The 16,787-nt window shown below is 40.0% G+C and overlaps 1 protein-coding gene across 1 annotated transcript in view; it reads left to right on the forward strand.

The window, feature by feature from the left end:
• Nucleotides 1–16,787, forward strand: part of LOC310999082 (dystrophin-like) — a gene marked incomplete at its 3' end in the record, with an annotated part of 346,130 nt that overhangs the window by 191,688 nt on the left and 137,655 nt on the right. The window contains exons 6-9 of the mRNA XM_083989398.1: nt 625–726; nt 1,376–1,446; nt 3,402–3,520; nt 6,240–6,448. Of these exons, the coding sequence (XP_083845524.1) occupies nt 625–726; nt 1,376–1,446; nt 3,402–3,520; nt 6,240–6,448 (501 nt within the window). The remainder of the gene's footprint in view (nt 1–624; nt 727–1,375; nt 1,447–3,401; nt 3,521–6,239; nt 6,449–16,787) is intronic.

The raw sequence follows: 16,787 nt of genomic DNA on the forward strand, positions 1-16,787 counted from the left end.
AAAATGTAAAAAAATATATATATATAAGTCCAAAAATGTTTTTTTTTTTTTTTTTTTTTTTAATAGGAGATTTGCATAGAAAATAACCTTAAATACCTGCTGTATCAACACGGTTGTACTCTAAAATAAGTTATGAAATATTAAGTAGTTTTACTTTGCATCAATGCAGTAACTATTCCTATTGAAGTTTCAGTAAAAAATGTTTTAAATTTTTCTTACGTTATCTTTTTCAAAATTGGCAAAAAATATCCATGAGAAAACACATTTGGGTCACTGACTGACAGCGACCATATTGGATGTCCCATAGTGAAGGCTGCTGGTGCATAAATAACTGCACCCTGGTGGTTTGTCTGATCATTGCATGTATCTGATTGTATACATTAGGTTTTTCATTTTTTTTAAATCACAAAAACTCATGTATTTTCATGTATCAAATTTGATACAAATGGCGACAAAAATGCAATAAAGAATTTTTTTTTTTACTGTTTCATTTTAAATCTCTTTGATCTGGTTCTGCATTGTCCTCAGGATGGGGCATTGCACCCGTTTTGTGCTTGACATTTTTGCATGTCTATGTTTGCTAAGCTCTTAAACAAGCCACATTGTGTATCTGTGCATCTGCAGGTAAAGGATGTGATGAAGGATGTGATGGCGGGCCTACAGCAGACCAACAGTGAGAAGATTCTGCTGGGTTGGGTTCGTCAGAACACGCGGGATTATCCCCAGGTAACGTTCCTCCAGTTGTCGCTTCCATGTTTTTGTAGAATCATTTCATCTCCAGAGGTTTTTAGATGGTTCAAGTCGTTTTCTCCAGTTGTTCGTAGATATCTCAAACCTCTCTTGAACAGATTTTCATGAAATTAGCTGGACAGATACGTAGGCTTTGGGCCAGGGAATAATGGATTATGTTTTAGTGGTGATCCAGATCTGGGATTAGTGCCACCAGATGACTGGTGATTTTATACCCCCAAGTATAAAACTACTTCTAAAAGAAATGTTTTCAGGTAAAAAAAAAAAAAAATCCAATTAACTTAAAATTTCAGCAGCACCAATGATTTTCTTTTTCATTCCGAGTTTTTCTTTCATCTAATTTTCCTTCCTTTGGCCCGGACTGCTCTGTGCTGTATTGAAGCCTCTGGGGTAAACTGCAAAAAAGCAGTCACAACACAGCATATGCTGCTTTTTGGATAACATATGGCATTTAATACTTGCTTTCACCCAAATCACCCAAGTGCAAACTTTGAAAGTGTGGTCTCAGTTTTCTTATCTTTCCCCAGCTCCATGCAGAGTTATATTAAAAAAAAAAAAAATCATATAATGTTCTGTCAGTTTGACAGTGAGAAGCGTTAAAAATGGTTAATGTTTCTTTTCTCAGGTCAACGTAGTTAACTTCTCTAGTAGCTGGAATGATGGATTGGCCTTCAACGCCCTCATCCACAGCCACAGGTACAGTGTGTGTGTGTGTTTGTGTTTGTGCATATTTTCATGATGGAATATTTTTTGGTACATAATAGCCTTACAACTTCGGAGGGCCATTTTTTGTTTTAGACATAAGGTTACGGTTAGGTATGGAAAGCGCCAATCATATTAAAAGTCTCATATTGTAAAGGTGAATGTCTTTTTGACAATAAAGCAAGTCTAGGTTCTATATTAAAGTGATACGCCAACATTTTTTTTTTCATGTCTTGCCTCACTCCCGAGTCCATGACCAGCAGATAGACACCATCCTTTCCACTGTGCGTGCAGTAACAAGGGAGATAGAGCCGTATCGCCGTAATTAGCTTAGCTCAAACACTGGAAGTGTATGGGTAGTGTTAGCCTGCCTCCTACCTGAGCTGTCAGTCAGAAGCTGATTTCATTTTAGCTCTAAACTCTGTAAATATATCACTTTATCAACATTTCAAACATGTTTAGGTGAGAAAGTAGCCGTTTAGATCAGCAGTGTGTCGTTAATTTGTCTAAATACCAGCTGTTTACTATTTTGTTCGGATGAATTCGGCGCTACTCAAGCTAGCCGTTGTGACCAACGCACTTCCAGTTACTTTCACAAAATAAAACACCCGTTGCCCTTTACATACAGAAAACCATGACGATAGAATTTGTGCTTTTACTTTGAAACAGGAAGCTAACCTACCCTCGATGTAGCTAGCTTGAACCAAAATAAAGCGTCTTTGCTTGAACCCTCCGTTTTGACCGATCTCGTCCCGTTAGCGGCATTTGACCACTCAAGATGCCTTACCGGAGAGTTTTGTAGCTCTGAGACCAAGATCGGTCCGTTTAGAGTTGCTGAAGAGTTTCTCTGATGACTTTAGGTGGAGGCAGGCTAACACTACCCATACACTTCCAGTGTTTGAGCTAAGCTAATTAGTGACTTTAGGTGGAGGCAGGCTAACACTACCCATACACTTCCAGTGTTTGAGCTAAGCTAATTACGGCGATACGGCTCTATCTCCCTTGTTACTGCACGCACAGTCGAAAGGATGGTGTCTATCTGCTGGTCATGGACTCGGGAGTGAAGCAAGACACATAAAAAAAATGTTGGAGTATCCCTTTAACACTACCAATGTTAAAAAAACAAAAAACATGGACATCTCACTTAATGTCTAATGACACATTAATAGGACTTGACTCTGAAAAGTCTGGGATGGGATGTTGGACATCAGAATATACACACACTGGCCAGTTGAGTCACCTTTCACCCCTCTATTAACACTGATAAGTACTTTAGCTGGCATAAGCCCATATAAAAAGGTAAGTAAGAACTAGAGAATGCATTTCCTAAAGGAAATACGGGTGAATGCTGAAAGCTGGAAGCTGAAAAAGCTGAATAAATTGTTGAAACGATGCTGAATCAAGTGAAGAAACTGCTGAAGCAATCTTGAAGAGATTAAAACATATACAAGAGTATGAAATGGTTTGTAAGAATTAGAGCCCTATTGGTCCATCCCATCAACATGATATTTACTGACAGTGAAAAAACAATGGGGCACATTTAAAAACAAATACCATAAAAGATGAACATTATGAGGGTAAAGTTTCCTGAGGAAATGAAGGAGGCACAGCGGAGAGAATATACAGTACACTGGAATACATTACTGCTGACTTCCTCTAACTAGTCGCTCCAAAAATAAACCTGACTGCATCAGCTGAAGAGAGTTAATTACACCGTGTTTCATTTTACAAAAATTAATCTATATGCTGTATAATAAAAAAAGAAACAATCGTTTACTTTTTTTATTGCTGCGATGTCAGCCCTTTCCACTCTGTGTCCGTACGTACGATCGACCTGGGATGTAATAATAAAGCAAATGTATCTGGATGGATTAAAAACATACATCCGCTTGGCTTGGTAGATTGTGTGTTTTGAGTTTTGGTCCCCCCCTCCCCTCCCCTCCCTGCAGACCTGAGCTGTTTGATTGGAGCTCGGTGGAGAAGAAGACGTCGGCGATCGACAGGCTGGAACACGCCTTTAATAAGGCGGAACAACACCTGGGGATAGAGAGACTGCTGGACCCTGAGGGTAACACACACACACAGCTGCACACACACACACACACAAACACACACACACACCGACATCACACACACCGTCGTATTTCACGGCTTCCCATCATAATTGGCCCGGATGAAGATGATGCGTCACGCTGTGATTGGGCGATAATGACGGGAAGCGACTTTATCAGTGACCCACAAACTGGCCGACAAAGTCATTTACCACATCGCTGCATCAAACACCGGTTATAAATGGTGACGTTGTAAATATATCTCATCAGAATAATAATTATGTAACAGAATAGGCCAAATATGATGTAATATTTTATTATTATACCCTCATGTGGTGTTCAGGTCTATGTGACCTGATGGCCACTAGGGGGTGCTATAAAAATATGGTTTTCTTCTGTTTAAAGTGATACGCCGACTTCCCCGAGTCCATGACCAGCAGATAGACACCATCCTTTCCACTGTGCGTGCAGTAACAAGGGAGATAGAGCCGTATCGCCGTAATTAGCTTAGCTCAAACACTGGAAGTGTATGGGTAGTGTTAGCCTGCCTCCACCTAAAGTCGCTAATTAGCTTAGCTCAAACACTGGAAGTGTATGGGTAGTGTTAGCCTGCCTCCACCTAAAGTCGCTAATTAGCTTAGCTCAAACACTGGAAGTGTATGGGTAGTGTTAGCCTGCCTCCTACCTGAGCTGAAACCAGCAGTCAGAAGCTGATTTCATTTTAGCTCTAAACTCTGTAAATATATCACTTTATCAACATTTCAAACATGTTTAGGTGAGAAAGTAGCCGTTTAGATCAGCAGTGTGTCGTTAATTTGTCTAAGTACCAGCTGTTTACTATTTTGTTCGGAGGAATTCGGCGCTACTCAAGCTAGCATGCACATGCACAAAAATGCATTCATATACAACACACTGGTGACACACAGGTGAAAACACTCAAACCCGCACTCAACTGCAGACACACACACTTGGCAGAGCTTTGGTAGGTGTAGCTACGCACTCAGACGTGCACTTGCAGATGGTGGTGTTATTTATATTATTTATGGAGCTGTTTGTCCTCATCAGACGAACAATAACACCCTCAGATTTCACTGCGATGCTTCTAAATTAGCGTTCCACAGCCAAAACTATTCATCTTACTCCGGCTTAATCTCTGCATTTCATGCACATAGCAAACAGCACACATACACACAGTCATCTCTGTTGTTTTTTTCTTCTCCATTGTCATCTCCTCTGCCTCTTTCCACCTGTTGGAAACCGTTGCCTGGACTTATTTAGCTGTGAGGCTGCCTGTGCATCACACATGGATGCTATGGGAAATAAAAAACCATCATCAATAGTGAGGAATGATTGCATTTTGAAGGACGGTCTATTTCATCATCCTTCAGCCTCAGATACGTTTTACCACCATGAGGGATAACCAGCCCGAGTCAGGGGATGGATTTCTCAATCATCCAATTATTCATTCATTCCATAAAATATGAAATAAAGCTGAAAAGTGGTCCATCAATTTTCCAAACTTTAAGTTCACAACTTCAGATATGTTGTTTTGAAGCAGCTTTATTTAATTATGACATCCAGACACTGTGTATTTTACATACTGATTATTCAACTGTGCATGCTTTTCCATACTCTAAGTACATTCTATTACTTTACATTATATTCATATATTATTCAAAATTGTTTTCTATTGAACTTTTTCTTCTCTTATTTTTCTACTTGGGTTGTGTGATTCTCCTGTTTCTGTAACACAGTAATTTTACAGCCTTCTCAGTTTAATCTTAATCTTAATCCTAATATTCATCTTAATTTTAGCCCCAGTCTTAACGATCGTAATTTCAAGATTAATCTTGATCTTAAAATTGATATTATACTGTATATCCTAATCTTAATCCAATCTAAACCCAAATCATAATGTTGACCCTGATTAAACCTAAATTTTAACCATAATCTTAATCTTAACCTTAACCTTAATTTTAACCCTGATTGAATTTGAATCTCTTCTCTTAATTTTAATCTTAACCCATAATTTAACCTCAATTTTAACCCAAATATTCATCTTAATTTTAACCCAAGTCTTAATCTTGACCGTAATTTCAAGATTAATCTTGACCTTGATCTTAATCCTAATCTTGATCTTAAAATTGATATTATATATCCTACTCTTAATCCAATCTAAACCCAAATCATAATGTTAACCCTGATTAAACCTAAATCTTAATATTAATCTTAATTTTAACCCAAATCTTAATCTTAACCTAAACCCTGATTTAATCTTAATCTTAATCTTAACCTTAACCCTGATTTAATTTTAACCCCAGTCTTAATCTTGACCATAATTTCAAGATTAATCTTGACATTGACCTTAATCCTAATCTTGATCTTGATCTTAAAATTGATATTATATATCCTAATCTTAATCCAATCTAAATCCAAATCATAATGTTAACCCTGATTAAACCTAAATCTTAACCTTAAACCTCACTTAATCTAAATCAAATTGTAATATTAATATTAATCTTAACCCTGATTTAATTTGTATATATTTTATAGTATTCATTAGGATTGAATAGAGAGGTACAGTACATGATCATTTACTTCATCATTAAAGAGAAGAGAATTTCAAAGTGGAAGTGGTGGATAAAGTGACAATTGAGGTTTTTTAAATAACTCACAACATTTTACCACCAGTCATCCTGTGGAAACTCTAGAGTAAAGTCTCTTTATTCTCTCCAGATGTGGCCGTGCATCACCCCGACAAGAAGAGTGTCATCATGTACGTGACGTCGCTCTTCCAGGTGCTTCCACAGAGCATCACCATGGAATCCATCAAGGAGGTGGAGACGTTGCCACGGGCGACCGCCACCGCCGCCGCCGCCAACATCACCCGGGTGACGACCGAAGAGCACTACCAGATACAGACCCAGCAGCGCTTCTCCCAGCAGGTTAAACACACATTCATACACACACACATTCATACACACACACACTAAAAAATGTTGGGTTATCTCTGTAACCCAATTTCTGAGTTTTTGGTGTTGAGTTAAATTAAAATAAAGTTGTTTTTCCAGAGTGTAACCCATTTTCAGGGTTATAGGGCTATGAATTTAACCCAATTCCTGGGTTGTGCAAGTAATTGGGTTGTTTTTCAGTGAGTAACCCATTTGTTGGGTTAAGGGTTGGGTAATTCTGTGACTTAAAGCAGAAGTGAGTGATATATTTGTGTTAATATAAGTCTTAAATAGTTATATCTTCCGACAGCAATCACTTACATAGAGTGTTTGGACTGAAACACGGGTCTCTCAGTCCCTCTGCTCTGCTCTGAGCCGAGGAGAAAACATTTATCGTATCCTACAGTTTTTATCCAATGAGGAGAGAGAACGGCATGCAGGGCTGTGTGTGCAGCCAAGGAACGCCGTGAATGTGGTGACGTAGCGACGAGGACTGTTATGGTGCATTCAAGGAAACTCGTATATTTCCGACCGTGAAGTGGTACCAGTTCGATCTGGTACGAGTTCACGGGTCAGAAGTTACGAGTGGCCGTTATAGTGACTTTCACCGGTAAAACAGGTCGGAAAAACACGAGTGGGTTGCCTGGAACGCTACAATGTCGTAAGTTGTGACTTGAAGCTGTAATTTACGATTTCAAAAGCCTGCCTGGAACGCAGCATTAGCGAAAACGACCGGATCACTCACTTCTGCTTTAACCGGCCGGTTCATTTGAAAAATGCTTTCTGCGCACTACAACATTGGGTTATTTTTAACCCAACTATTGGGTCGAGCAAGTGCTTTATACACAACCCAATAGTTAGGTTAAAAATAACCCAACATTGTAGTTAGCATAACCCAACTAGGTTGAATATTCAAACCAAAAATTGGGTCAAAAAGATTAACCCAACCCGTTGGGTTAAAATTAACCCAAAAAAAGGGTTTGTCCTTGTTTGAACCAGCAGTTGGGTTAAAATTGGGTTATTTTTTAACCCAACTGTTTTTAGTGTGCATAACATACTTTTACTCTGCTGGGTTTGTGAAACGTACACGGACGGAGTGCTGCGCCACAGTGTGAATCCAAACATCACCGAGGGAAAAGGTCATCCAGCTTATTGCACCGAGAAATATAAAATATACAGCCGTGTTTCACATGCCAGCGCTGCTGTAAGAGCCGTGGATTCTCTGGTGACAGAGAGATACGACTACAACCAGAGCAGAGCAGAGCGGGAAGCACACACTGTTCCTCTATGTCAACCGGTCCCATAAGAAGGAGAGCTCAGAGGGAGGAACGCTGGGACATGTTTGACGGCCTTGGCACCGGCTTCTCCAACTATAAAACTATCCTGTCTCTGTCTCTTCCCTTCAGACAGGTTTCTACTGTGGCAGAAATGTAGAAGTGATGGCTGAATTTTCGAATTAGAACAACGAAAAACAATGTCTGTGCACCCCGTTTCAGAACCATGGACAGCCCCACACCAGACTAATAATACAGCCACAGCAAAAACACGCAATTGCTTGTAGGGCTTTAAAGGGACATTGTGTAACTTCTCCTGTTATCTATTCACGGAAATCGATTATTTCGTTCAAAAGTATGTTTTTCATTAAAGGGATAGTTCAACATTTCGACAAATTGGCCCATTGCCATAATCCCTATAGTCGTAGCAGTAGGTTCGTTACCTTTAATTGTCGGTGCAAGCTGTTTTTAGAACGGCGGAGCAGAGCCGTGAGCTGCTCAGAGCTACACTACGGAGGCTCATTATGGGATTTCTTGGTTTCCCTCATCAAACTCATCAAATACACAATCCAACAACTCCACAACGCTCTGGTGGACAAGTTGTGAGCTGCACATTCACCACGCTATGAGATAATAACACAACGTTACCACACAGAGTTGTTTTAGAGGGAAATACAGAGACTGTTGATGAAAAACTGTCCCTGAAGGCAACGCGCATCAGCGGTTTTGCATGAATTTCCCTCTATAGGGATTATGGCAACGGGCCAATTTGCCAAAATGTTGAACTATCCCTTTAATCAGTAATTCCCCCCCCCCCCCATCAATAAAGTGAAGTGTTCCTTTCAGCTCTGAATGAGCCGTTCATATCATTCATATCTACATGGAGCGGGTAAGCTCGGTGCTGGCTGCCATGTTACACTGATGCTGCATTCACCTGCAGTCGGGCAGACGGCCGTCGCTAACAAACCAGATGTCATTTTAGTCACAGAAGTCCAGAGAAAGACGGTAAAACGTGGGTCAGGTGAACAATACCACATTGCTATGACAACATATTGTCACATGTATTGTTATTTTTTTTTAATTATTCTGCCGTCTGCCCAATTTCAGGTGAATGCAGCATGAAAAATACGATTGAGTTGCTTGCGATTTTACAACCGTGCAACGCTAGATGGGAGTAATTCCTACACAATGTATCTTTAAGTCACCATACACCAGAAATATGACACAAATAAAACATTAAATGCCATTGCACTATAATTTGTATTAATTATATTCTTTCATCTACTTCCCCGTTCTATTTCCTTTTACCATCTGTGACCCGACATACGGAATGCACTTGAACTGGGTCAGTGGTGATCTGACAAGGCAAATACAGAGTAGCAAGGAGATATAGAAATGACCTATTGACCCAAGAAGTATCAGTTCATCTTGTAAAAACGCTGCACTAGACATGGGGACAGTGTTGGGATAAAGTCCACATCACTGTCCCGTTATTCCCTCTATGTGTGTTTTCTGTTGTATATTTGACGGTATAACACATGCTTTAGTCAGTCCAAGTTAGGGTTGCAAAAGGGTGGAAAATGTCCAGTAAATTTCCGGAATATTTCCAGAAACTTTCCATGGGAAGTTAAACTGGGGAATTTTAGAAATATTCCGAATTGGAAACTTTCCTTGGGAATTATGGGAATTAACTGGAAATTGGGGGTAATTTAAACAAACTGTATCATATCCAAACATAAATGCAAATATTTAGTTTTGTCATAAGCAGACATCCATGCAAAATAATACAATTAAAAAACATTTCAACTGAATTTAATAATTTAATTCTTGTATGAACAATCAGTTATTTTACTGAATAACAAAAACATGATGAATGTTGGGTAAAATATTACTAAATTTCGGATTTATTCCAGTTTATTCCTATATATTCCTGTCAATTCCCATATATTCCCATAAATTCCCATGGAACGTTTCCAACTTTGAAAATTCCTGGAATTTTGCAACCCTAGTCCAAGTTCAAAAACCTTTTTCCTTGAGGCTCTGTTGTTCTTACTTTTGGGGCGTAAAGGATGTAAACGAGCCGAATACCCATTCTTTAGCCAGATTCCTCCCCCAGTGTGTCTGGATCACTGGGAAGGTGGAGGTAAAAACACAGGGCAGGAGTTGTAGAAAAATATAAGCTCCCGTAACAAACATTTATACCAGCGGTCTGGCATCCAATCATCACTACTGCTTCTGTGTCATAAAGTATTTATAGCTCTCCAATGGGCTTCCTGCCCTGTCTAACCTGCACACACACACTGACATATTTGCAGGTGTCTTTGGAGTTGAGATGCTTTTGCCAGCTCCCCGTAAAAAAGAAATGTTTAAGAGCCTCAAAACTTACATAACTTAAATTCTCTTTAAGTGATGATATAGTTCAACATGTAGATTTAGCCAGCTAGCAGAAAAAAAAGATGCTTCAGGTCGAGTTAGGGTTGGAGTAATTACAGCGTTGAGCTTGTCTTTATGCACATTTAGTTCCACATTATGAAGACTATTATGAACTCATAGACGGTATTGTAAATGAGCCAATTCAGAAGTTCCTACATTTGCATCTACTTGTTAGGCAGACCAAGTACCGCTATTTAATTAAGGCAAGGAGATCAGGTAAAGAGCACACTAGAGTGGTAGAGGTGGGAAATGAGAGTCTTCAAGAGTTTGTTCCACCATTGGGGAATCACACAACAGAACAATGGAACAGACCCAGAAGGCCCTCTGAAATGATCAAACTGAGAAATTATACTTAACATTATGGCTTGACGTGTTAAAAATCCATTGCAGGTCCAATGATACCTATGAGACGAACTTTCCCTTCACCACTGATCCTGAGAATCCCCACAGTTCAATTTGTGTCTTGTCATGTTTGGAAAAAAGCTAGAACAACAACTCTGCTACTTTGTTCAGACAGGGCTAGGGTGGTTAGCTCATAGCAGGGCTAGCTTAAAGGGATACACCAACATTTTTTTTCGTGTCTTGCCTCACTCCCGAGTCCATGACCAGCAGATAGACACCATCCTTTCTACTGTGCGTGCAGTAACAAGGGAGATAGAGCCGTATCGCCCGTAATTAGCTTAGCTCAAATGCTGGAAGTGTATGGGTAGTGTTAGCCTGCCTCCACCTAAAGTCGCTAATTAGCTTAGCTCAAACACTGGAAGTGTATGGGTAGTGTTAGCCTGCCTCCTACCCGAGCTGAAATCAGCAGTCAGAAGCTGATTTCATTTTAAACTCTGTAAATATATCACTTTATCACATTTCAAACATGTTTAGGTGAGAAAGTAGCCGTTTAGATCAGCAGTGTGTCGTTAATTTGTCTAAATACCAGCTGTTTACAATTTTGTTCGGACGAATTCGGCGCTACTCAAGCTAGCTGTTGTGACCAACGCACTTCCTGTTACTTTCACAAAATAAAACACCTGTTGCCCTTTACATACAGAAAACCATGACGATAGAATTTGTGCTTTTACTTTGAAATAGGAAGCTAACCTACCCTCGATGTAGCTAGCTTGAACCAAAATAAAGCGTCTTTGCTTGAACCCTCCGTTTTGACCGATCTGGTCCCGTTAGCGGCATTTGACCGCTCAAGATGCCTTACCGGAGAGTTTTGTAGCTCTGAGACCAAGATCGGTCCGTTTAGAGTTGCTGAAGAGTTTCTCTGATGACTTTAGGTGGAGGCAGGCTAACACTACCCATACACTTCCAGTGTTTGAGCTAAGCTAATTACGGGCGATACGGCTCTATCTCCCTTGTTACTGCACGCACAGTGGAAAGGATGGTGTCTATCTGCTGGTCATGGACTCGGGAGTGAGGCAAGACACGAACAGAAAAAATGTTGGCGTATCCCTTTAACTACTCCCACTTTTTTTCCGCAGTCAGTGTGATTTAACGTAGCAGTCAAACAAGACTAAAGTAAAGGACTTGCACTGTCATTGCTGTCTCCATGGTAACACATGATTGTTAGCCATCATGGGAACTGCAGCACTGACAGTAATAGTAATATCTTTATAGGCATGTTTTTCATTGAGCCAATGCCACTTTGTGTTACTGTTGTTACTGTTGCCATGAAAGCTTAAGGCTGTAATATAAGTAACCTGCCATGGTTTATTTCCCATGAGCCTTTGCTCTGCATTCAGTGTGTTTATGTGCAAATATACTTGTGATCTTAAGGGCTGCTTATTCACATAACACTACATCGCCTTGTTGCTGAAACATCCACACTATATAATAATAATATTCTAATGGACTCTGTAGTATAGCACATTATACAGCTAAATGACTGCTGATGTTTGTTCACTGCATATTATCAACACTGCAACAGGATTATCTGGCCCATTTATAAAATGAGTTTGAGTTAACAGCATATCTGTGTGGACGCTTGATTTCCAAGTCTGTACAAGCAGTAAAAAAAAAAAAAAAAAACATCAGGGACAGATTTAGAGCTCCCTGTAGCTCTCCAAAATAAAATTAAGCAGCAACCACAGACTCTCACATGTGGGGTGAAAGAGATTCACACTGTTTAAATTCTGCTGCTTAATGATAAATTGGATAATAAACAGTTTGAAAGTTTGCTCATTCCACATTTTCACCATATACTGAGATGGAGAACATGTTTCCTGGAGGAACTAGCAGTGCGCATGTGATCCCATATTGAGAAATATAGCAGATTAATGGCAAATATAATGATTATATCAGCAATCTGGCGCCCACAGGAAAAAAAAAAGATAGGACACAAGATAACCTTTCAGCTTTACTGCTCCTGAAGTTGCATTACACTGAAATATGAGGGTCTCTGCAGTAAAGATGCTGGGAACCTATAGAAAGCAACCCCCACTTTTTAAAAAACTAATATCCAGAGAGAAATATTGGCTTTAGAATAGTTTTTTTTCTTTTTTCTTTGATTCTTGTTAAAGGGATAGTAGCATTTTTTTAAGTGGGGTTGTATGATCTCCAAATAGCCCCTAAGTACTTTAATTGCAGTAGAAGACTCTCTGCACTCCTCCCGTTAGCAACGCCAGCCCATAATAGCCCTGCCCAGAGATTTACAACATACAGTGTTGTGAACAGACCCAAAGAAACGGCCTATTTTCACGGCCTAAAAGAGGTTTTACCTGAAAAAAGATACACAGTTCCATTGTTCGCTATAATATAATTTTTTCCAGCCCTTCAAAGTGCAGGAAAAACACAGTTTTTATTTGGACCGAACCAACTCACGTATCCCTCCGCCCAGGGTTAGCGCCGCCGATCAGCAGTTGGTTAGGTCCAAATAAAAACTGTGTTTTTTGAGCAGCTGGAAAAAATTATATTATAGTGAACAATGGAACTGTGTATTTTTTTTCAGGTAAAACCTCTTTTAGGCCGTGAAAATAGGCCGTTTCTTTGGGTCTGTTCACAACACTGTATGTTGTAAATCTCTGGGCAGGGCTATTATGGGCTGGTGCAGAGAGTCTTCTACTGCAATTAAAGTACTTAGGGGCTATTTGGAGATCATACAACCCCACTTTAAAAAAATGCTACTATCCCTTTAAAAGAGCCATCCATACGAACACGGGTATTTTTGAAACCGTGTGTTCCTCTGCACGGTTCGGCCTTTCATCCACACGTAACCGCACTTGTGGGCTCCTGAAACCAGAGTTTTTTGTAACCGGAGTACAGGGTGAACTTTTTCAAGAAGTCCGGTTTCAGCTTCATGTGTGAACAGGAAAACCGCGGAAAACCGCAATTTCTTGTCGACATTGTTTGCCGTCACACTGTGCGATGGTAAACAGTAAGTTGTATCCATGGAGACTAGTGGAGCTCTAGACGTGACCAGCTGACCCGGCCTTGGTTCGCCATTGTTGTTTTTCCGGTATGAATTTTTCCAGCCTTGTGATTGGCTACAATGGCCTTCCTGTTAGGTGTGCTATTGCCACCTACTGCTTTGGTATGTGCATGACATTGTTTGAGGCGGATTTTGCGGTTTCATGTGGACGGAGATATTTTTTATCACACCAGTGGTGTGGACGGGAATTTTTTTTTAACTGAGGGCCAGGGTCGTTGTATAGGGGAGAAAGGTGATGATAACTCTAGGGGCCCAGCGCCCAGTAGGGCCCACAAAAAAATCCCAGTAGTCTAATCTTTGTATGACTGAATTATTCTGCATAAGACCCTGACTGATACTCATAGTAATGCTGCATTAGCATCAAAACAAAGTAGGCTAAATAAAAAATGATAGCCAAAAAAGAAAACTGGAAAAGTTAGGGGGGAGGGGCCCACTTTAGTATTCTTTCAGGGGGCCCAGAATTCCTAGCAACGGCCCTGCTGAGGGCCATAAAAGTTTGGTTTCAAAAATACCCGTGTTTGTGTGAACTAGGCCAAAGTATGTCTAGAGAAATACACCAAATCGTAAATAAGGTTAATTCAGCTAAGCTATTGTTTTAAGCTAAAGTAGGCTACTTAGCTTTTAGCAGGATTAGCTTAACTACTATCATTTTTTCACAGCTAAACTAAGCTATTCTGTTGAGATAGGATAGTTAGCTTTTTTCTCAGTCCTGTCCATCATTTATAAAGTCGGAAAATCAAAATGATGGATTTTACATTTAATTTATAGGTTAGCTTTACTGCAGAGCTGTCCCAGTAGCTAGCTCTCTTTCGTATAACGGTAAATGTAGCTAATAGCTAACATCAGCCTTGTAACGTAGTCAAATAAGACCAAAGTAAGGGACTCACACTGTTCTGCATACAGAATTATAATTACAATTTTAAAGCTGATAACTTAAATTAAAAAAAATGTTAGCTGGAAAAAAGGTATCATAGTAGATATCGCAATCTTGTGTTTGTTGCAATGCTTTGTCTGCTGTCCCTTTTTACAAACTTAAGACTGGTAAGCAGGAATGCATCTTTTTTTTTTTTTACCACAAGAATAAAACAATAATCACCCTCTTAAGATCTTCTGCACATTAAGCAGAATAGTTTATGTTTCTCATCTTTATTTTTGAAATAAAACTTGAATAGCTAATCAGCATCCATCTGTCCAATTGTGACCTCTTTTGTCACACACACAGGCAGTTTAGACACTAACGCTAACGTCTTCCTTCGTGATCTAAGGGATTCCTACAAGACGGAAATTTGTAGGTGCTGGATTGGAAATTGAGACAGATCCTCGGGATAAAAGGAAAAAATGTAACGTCACAAATGCTCCCCACCTGCTGTGACCTTTGGAGCTGAGTTAAACTGAGGTCAGTGTCACGCTGTCTCGAGCTTCCTGGAGTAATGGCTGCTCATATTATTATCTCACTCACTTTAATAGCCGCTTCAAACCCTCCACTATCAGCTCTGTGTCTGAGAGCGGAGAAGAAATGTAGGATTGCTTTCCTGTGGGAATGAGATGGAGAGGCAGGAGGAAAGAAGAGTTGTGGATTTTAGAAGAAAGGAATAAGGGGAGTGTAAAGATATATAGCAACATGCAGAAAGATGAAGAGGAGCGACGGAGCAGATAAATAAAGGAGTGTAAGAACAACTCAGAAGGTGATAAAGTACGAGACGGAGAGGAGAGACAGGAGGGAGGAGTGGAGATTATCTACTTCCTGCGTCATCTATCATCAGCAGTGGTACAGTCCACCTCCTGACATCAACAACATACACACTAAAAAATGTTGGGTTATCTCTGTAACCCAATTTCTGAGTTATTGGTGTTGAGTTAAATTAAAATAAAGTTGTTTTTCCAGAGTGTAACCCATTTTCAGGGTTATAGGGCTATGAATTTAACCCAATTCCTGGGTTGTGCAAGTAATTGGGTTGTTTTTCAGTGAGTAACCCATTTGTTGGGTTAAGGGTTGGGTAATTCTGTGATTTAACCGGCCGGTTCATTTGAAAAATGCTGTCTACGCACTACAACATTGGGTTATTTTTAACCCAACTATTGGGTCGAGCAAGTGCTTTATACACGACCCAATAGTTGGGTTAAAAATAACCCAACATTGTAGTTAGCATAACCCAACTCTTGGGTTGAATATTCAAACCAAAAATTGGGTCTTAACCCAACCCGTTGGGTTAAAATTAACCCAAAAAAGGGGTTCATCCTTATTTGAACCAGCAGTTGGGTTAAAATTGGGTTATTTTTTAACCCAACTGTTTTCAGTGTGTAGGATTCACGGAGGAAAACATTCAAACAAGTTAAATTACCTAAACTCTGCTCATCTGGAGGCTGGTGCAGGTGAAAATATATCTTTTATGCCAAGAAGTGTTTGATCCAGAGCAGGGTCGCTTTCTGACTGACTGCTCTCTTCAGCAGGAAAAACACACACGTAATCGACCTTGACAACTGAGAAAGGGGGGGAAAACAGCAAAGGGTAAAACAGACAGGGAAGACAGACAGGGAAACAAGACAGGTGAAGACATGAGGGAGAGAGAGGGGAAGTTGGTTTCAGTAATGCTGTTATGGAGGAGGCAGCAGAGCAGTGTCAAACAAGCTAGAGAATCAATCCCTCCATTCTAAAAAACATAGTTGACACCTTCCCGGTTTAACTGACTGGTTATATAGGCCACATCACATTTTATACTAAAAGATTGGGAACGTTTGAGGGGAAACGTTCTGGTAAACTTAAAGGGATACGCCAGCTTTTTTTTTTGTGTCTTGCCTCACTCACACACGATGCCTTACCGGAGAGTTTTGTCAGCTCTGAGACCAAGATCGGTCCGTTTAGAGTTGCTGAAGAGTTTCTCTGATGACTTTAGGTGGAGGCAGGCTAACACTACCCATACACTTCCAGTGTTTGAGCTAAGCTAATTACGGGCGATACGGCTCTATCTCCCTTGTTACTGCACACACAGTGGAAAGGATGGTGTCTATCTGCTGGTCATGGACTCGGGAGTGAAGCAAGACACGAAAAAAGATGTTGGCGTATTACTTTAAATAGGCCACATCACATTTTATAGAAAAAGATTGGGAATGTTTGAAGAGAAACATTCTGGTAACCTTAAAACGTTCAATTAACCTTCCCAAAACGTTCATGGAACATCAAAATAACTTTCTGGTTACGTCA

The sequence above is a fragment of the Trachurus trachurus genome (assembly GCF_905171665.1).
Source record: "Trachurus trachurus genome assembly, chromosome: 2".
Classification (NCBI taxonomy): domain Eukaryota; kingdom Metazoa; phylum Chordata; class Actinopteri; order Carangiformes; family Carangidae; genus Trachurus; species Trachurus trachurus.